General features: G+C 55.2%; 1 protein-coding gene across 2 annotated transcripts in view; it reads left to right on the top strand.

The window, feature by feature from the left end:
- Positions 1-1,142: 1,142 nt before the first annotated feature.
- The window catches only part of MPZL1 (myelin protein zero like 1), a 29,237-nt gene continuing 24,121 nt past the window's right edge, over positions 1,143-6,258 (top strand). Inside the window, exon 1 of one of the 2 annotated variants that reach the window (XM_081121585.1) lies at positions 1,143-1,334. In XM_081121585.1, the coding sequence (XP_080977711.1) occupies positions 1,244-1,334 (91 nt within the window). In that variant the 5' untranslated portion in view covers positions 1,143-1,243. The remainder of the gene's footprint in view (positions 1,335-6,258) is intronic. The other variant, XM_081121586.1, reaches the window with a different exon arrangement.

Here is a 6,258-nt window from a genome sequence, read left to right as displayed (position 1 = left end):
ACAGCGTTTTTTCTTTGTAACCGCTCTAGAACAATTAAGTAAACATTCACCTATTCATTCAACAAATAGTTACTATCTGCTGACACCGGTTATTGTGGAAACACTTTGCTCAAGTTGCAGGTTCGCTCTTCTGCTCCAGGCTGAGCTGCCTGGCTGCTCCTGGGTGACCGTCGGGTGGCCTCGGCTGGACAAGCCGTGTCCGAGGCCCAGCTCGTTACCGTTCCTCACGGGCCGGGTCCACCCGGGGCTCGGGCCTGAGGACCCGGGAGCCTCATTCTCCGCTCCGGCTGGAAAGTGGGGGTCACAGCTTCCCAGGTGCTTTTCTCTTGATGAACACTGCCGCCCAGTTTATACCCAGTTCTGCCATTCTTTTTCCGAAAGGCATCGCCACCAGGGCCCGGTGGCCAAGCCCGCAGGGCCAGGGAGGCACCGCAGTCAGGGGGAGGAACCTCCCGCCCCCGTTTTCATTGACAGATGGAGGCACATTTTGTTTGCAAAAGCAAACCAAACAAAAAGCACCTTCCTTTGTGTTCCAGGTGGTGGGAAAGGGTTCCCAGTTCCCAACCCTCTTCCTAAGGGGAGGTTCGGGCAAGATGGAGACTTCTTCTTACACCAGCAGATTTCTCAGATTGCGACACATAAATGTGCCAGTCCCCCAAAGGACAGGCCTTGGGGACAGGGCGAGGCCAGATGTGTCGTTTCTGGACCTCTGCGCGCAGGTCCCCCCGCACCGCCCGCTGACTGTGGACGCGCGGCGGCTCCTGGGGGCGGCTCGCGGGGACCGAGCCGCGCGGGCGCGGAGGCGGGCGCCCCGCCAGGACCCCGACGGGGAGAGACAATGGAGGGGCCTGTGGGGGGCCCGGGGGGCAGAGGGGACGCGGCGGGCGGCGGGCACGGGCCGGCGGGCACCACGCGGGCGGAGCCGGGCGGCGGACCGGGGAGCTGGCCTCGGGCGCCGGGCTGGGAGCCTGGGTGGGACCCGGGGCGCGGCCTCGCCTGACCGGAGGGGGTGATGGGCAGCCGGCGCCGCCCAATAGCGTGCTTCGAGGGGCGCGGGGCCGGCCAATGAGCGGGCCGCTGGGCGGGGCCGGCCCGGCGGGCGGCGGGGCGCGGGGGGGCGCGGCGCGGAGGTGCCCGGGCGCGGCGGCGGCGAGGCGAGCCCCTGCCCCGACCGAGCGGAGCGAGCGACCGCGGTGGGGCCGGGCGGGCCCGGGGCGCGGCGGCGGGGCTGCAGCAGAAGACGATGGCCGCGCCCGCCGGGGCCGGGGCGGTGACTGCGGCCCCGGGGCGCAGGCGCTGCCTGTGGTCGGTGCTGGCGGCGGCGCTCGGGCTGCGTGAGTGCGGCGGGCCGGGCGGGGCTCTGGGGCGCGGGGGCTCGGGCCGCGCTCGCCCCTCGTGGGGATCCGGGCCCTGCGCGCCGGCGCCGAGGCGGGGACCGGGCGCGGCCTGTGCGCTCGGGGCCGGGGACCCAGGCGGCGCGCAGCGCGGCCCGCGGCCCGCGGCGGCCCGGGAGGTGCGGCGCCTCGCCCTCGGGTTCCCGGTCCCCGCGCGCCGGGGAGCGGGGAGCCTACCTGCCGGGTCCCGGGGGCCGTGGGGAGCGGCCCTGCTCTGCGCTCCCGCCGGGCCCCCTGCGCTCCCGGCGCGGGGCCGGGCGCCAGGCCCGCCTGGGACCCGGGGCCGGAACCCGGGCTCCGCGTCCTGCACCTTTGGGAAGTGGCAGGTTTTTCATCAGTGGGGCCTTTGTTGTTGGTTCCTTTTCATGTTTTGTTTTGCGGTGTAAGTTCCATTTCGAGTGCTCTCCAATCCGTTTTCAAAGCCTCCGTGACGGAAGAGTCCCGGGGTCTCATGTGTCTCATCTCTGGGGTCTGCAGAGCACCGGGAAGAAGTTCCCATTATGCTGGGTTAGGATGCAGAGCCTGGGAACGGCCGAAAAGACAGATCAAAGCCTAATAATTCCAGACGTAGTCACCCTAGTTTGACAAAACTTAGGACATTAAAAAGCACTTTTTATTTTATTATTATTATTTTTTAAATCACTTTTTTTTCCTTGCCAAATTTCATAGGTCAAACTTAAGGTAAACCTTTGGCTCTATTTATTGAACTGGATGAGTTGTTTTAGGGACAACTGAAGTGGTGGCTGCCAGGGGGCCCTTTGGTGGTGGTCACAGCGGGGACCTTGTGCTGTCTTAGGATATGGTTACAAAGGCGGCCAACTCCTAAGAAACTCATACTTTTTCATTTCTTTTGTTCTGCAAAAATGTCAGCTGCATCACAGTATCTGAATCAGAGTTTACTCATTAATTTCTTTCATGGAAAAGGCCTTCATGTAATCTTTGGAACCAGGAAAAATATAATTAAACCAGTGATTCCAGGGGCCATAAAATATAGATGTAAAACTTCCCCCACCCTCTGGAGGTTGACAGTTGAAGATATACTTTGTATAGATAAGATACAATCCATTCTGTATAAGTGTTTCTTCTGACAAAAAAGGTTAAAGGTGGGGGTGTTTTGTTGTTGTTTTTTTGGTTGGTGACGGTGGTGATGGTATTTGTGTTTTAAGAGAACAAGTAGGAAATACCCTAACCCTAAGGTTTATCAGAAATCCTGTGTGCTTCAGACAGAATTATTCATGAGAGGTCAGACAGTGAGGTTGATTGTAATTAAACTGGGAGTGTTAAAGCGGGAGAACTGCCTGGCTGGCGTGGCTCAGGGGTTGAGCATCAACCTAGGATCCAGGAGGCTGCAGTTTCATTCCCCGAGAGCACACATGCGGGGTTGTGTGCGAGATCCCCAGCAGGGGGCGTGCAGGAGGCAGCCCATCAATGACTCTGTCATCATCGATGTTTCTCTCTCCCCCTCCCCCACTCCCTTCCTCTCTCTGAAATCAATAAAAAAATTTTTTTTTTTAAAAAGTGGGAGAACTGAAGAACTAAACCTTAATGGATATTAATACGGAAAGATCATCAGAATAATAGCGAGACACACCTTGGACATACCTAGCTGTTCAGTACTGAAGGATGGATGCTGGCATGTGAAAGCCAGCAGCTGATAGTATTAGTTTCTTCTTGCCGAGTCACCTGTTCCTGATCATCGATACTGTATATAGCAGTTCATGTCTTGTGGAAAACCTTCTTGAGTTTGACCCAGGTGCAGTTAGTCAACAAACACTCATTAAGCACCTTTTAAATGTTAAGCCCCGAAAGTGTCCTAGGAAGGAGATTCCTGCCCTCTCATAACTTACAGTTCAGTGGGAGAAGCAGTTAAGAAGTGTTTTGATGATGGTGTGTTAGGGCAGTAAGGAGAGTCACCACCTCAGGCCGAAGTCCAGGCCACTGGAGGAGGGATGTGGAAGCTGAGTAGGCTCCGGGTGAGGAGCCCGGATGTCCAGCGTGGTGAGTGAACCTGCTGGTAGTCAGTGCGGCGGGAGGCGGGCGGGTATAAGAGCAGGTGGGAGCTGAGGCGGGCGCCAGGGAGAGGCAGTAACTCACTAAGGGCCTTGTTTGCTGCTCCTAAAGCTGGAGTTTGCCCAAAGGCTGTGGGAAGGCGGGAAGGGCTCCCTTGTCTGTTGAGAGGTCAAGGCTGGGTGAGAGTGACGCGAGGCGCACCTGAGGGCGACCGTAATGATCGAGGACAAAGACCTGAACGAAAGCAGCCGGCATCATCGTGGGCCAGCTAGAAAGTAAACTTGATAGGGCTTGGAAACTGACTTGATGTGGGCTCAGAAGAGGGAGTGTGAGATGATCCTGAGGTTTGGGGCTTGGCAAGCTGGGCGTATTTTTGGGAAGTGGGCTTTTCACAGCGGAGGGGTATGGGATGAGGGTAGGAGCGCTGGAGGAAGAAGATGATGCAGTTACTTTCGGATGTGTTGAATTTAAGATGCTGTGGAGACATCCCAGTAGAAACGGGCAGAACACAATTGGGCAGATGGTTCTGGCGGTGAGGAGGACATTCTGGTTGGAAACACAGGTATGGGAGACTTTAAAACAATGGATTGCTGGGCGAGGCCGCCCAGGAAACAGCAGGGGGCCAAGGACAGAGCTGTGGGGTGTAAGGAGCCTGAGGAGAGAGCTTGATGACTAAGAGAAGAACCATGCTAGTGTGGTGTCTTGGAAACCAAGCAAGAATGGAGTTTTAGGGGAGAGGAAGTGGTTAATGGTGTCAGACGAAGGGGCTCTGGATACAGTAAGGACTGCTGGATTTGCAGCTGGAAGGTCTTTGGTAACCCTTGGGTAGGAATGCAGGCAGAAGACCTCTCAGTAATTTGCACCATCCATTTCAATAAATGGTGGCACCATCCATCTGATTGCTCAGCCCAGAAACCTATTCCATCCTTGGTTCCTCCCTGCCCTTCATCCTGCACATCCAGTCAGCTCTCCTGTCTCCAAAATGCATCTGGAATTCACCCACTTCTTTCCCATCAGTGGTCCACTCCTAGCATTTTAGTCAAAATCACTGCCATTTTTGCCTGTATTACTGTGCTAGCCTCCCAGCTGGTGTCCCAATGCCCTCCCTCTTGCCTCCTTTTTAAAAAATCCTAATCTGAGGATATGTTTATTGATGAGAGAGAGAGACAGACTCGGTTACCTCCCATGGGCACCTGGCCAAGAATCAGACCCGTAGCCCAGACACGTGCCCTGACCGGGAATCAAACCCGCAGCCCAGACACGTGCCCTGACCGGAAATCAAACCCGCAGCCCAGACACGTGCCCTGACCGGGAATCAAACCCGCAGCCTTTGGCATGCAGGGCTACCCTCTAACCAACTGAGACACCCGGCTAGGGCCCCTCTTGCCTCTTTTTAATCCACTCTTCACACAGCTGCAAGAATGATTTTTATAAAAATGCAAATCAGATCGTGTCACTTTCTCATTTAACACCCTTAACGGGTTTCCATTCCACCCCAGCTTCGCCACGCGTGCCTGCCGCAGCTGCGTGACCCCGGCTCTGCCCTCCTCTCTGACTCTTCAGCTGGCGCCACTTGCCCCCTTCCTGCCCCCTTTCTGCCCCCTTCCTGCCCCCTTCCTGCCCCCTTCCTGCCCCCTTCCTGCCCCCTTCTTGCTCTCTGACTCCTCCCCACCTCCGGTCCTTTGCGTTTGGTGTGCTCTTCCCCACAACTGCCCAGAGCTGTCTCCTTTTCATCTTTGGCATGAATGTCACTTTTCCAGAGGGACCTTCTCAAACCACCTTCTCCAGGGGAGTCTCCCGTTATCATCTCCTGGCTCTGTGCCTCTGTGTTGTAACCTCTCACTCTTTGGTTTTTCTCTTTTTCCCGCCACTAGAACTCAGGACAGACCCAGTGTCTGTCCTGCCTATGGAAATATCTCCAGTGCTTCGCTTCATGGGTACTAGATGCTAATAAGCACGTGTGAAATGGCCGTGGGCCGCGGGCATGTCCTGGGTGACAGTTTGTTAGTGGTTTGCAGTATGTCGTCTGAATTACTGTTGGTCTCAATAACCGTTGGGAGAAGGGGTCTTTTTCCCGGGTGTGATTTCATGCGTTATCTGACTATTTATACCCTTTACCATTTCTTATTTCTGAAGCAGTGTATGGAATGAACAAACTAGCATTCTTTAACTACTTTAGCACCATAGCTCTGGGGTGACTAGTTACTACATATTTAAATTGTTTTATCACCTTCGAGGTAGCGCCTAAGGTTTTGTCAGTAGGACTTCCCTGTTTTTTGATGCTCAGCACAGATGTCATTACCAGTCCCTCAGCCTTTTACTTAGTTACTCCTTGGGGTAATAAAGCAAAAACTTAGATTTAAAAAATATGTTCTTTTTTTTAAGGTTTTTTTTGTTGTTGTTGTTGTTTCTGTTTGGTTGTTTGTTTTTTACTGATTTATAGAGAGAGGGAGAGAGAGAAACATCTGTGAGATCCATCAGTGGCCTCCCCCCATGATACCCCCACAGGGATGGGGGGGGAGCGTGACCGATGACCAGGAATCCGGGGACCTCTCTGTGCAGGGGACGAAGCCCTACCAACGCGCCGCACTTGTTTCACCCTAGCTTCCCAATATTCACCGGGCTCTGACACTGCCAAAGACAGACAGACAGACCTTAGAGTGAGAGATGTGTGTGAAAAGTACATAAAATGCAAATCCGTGTTTGCACAGCCTTTAGTCACTATTCAACCCAAATGGAGACTCCGGGGTGCCAGGCACTGTTGGAGGTTGTGGGTGCAGCAGGGAGCCTTGGTTTGGTTGGAGGTGCCAGGCAGCAGGCTACTCACTCACACAACAGGCACCAAAGGACACAT

Source organism: Miniopterus schreibersii (assembly GCF_964146895.1).
Source record: "Miniopterus schreibersii genome assembly, chromosome: 19".
Lineage (NCBI taxonomy): Eukaryota > Metazoa > Chordata > Mammalia > Chiroptera > Miniopteridae > Miniopterus > Miniopterus schreibersii.
This window is presented reverse-complemented; position numbering and strand designations above follow the sequence as displayed.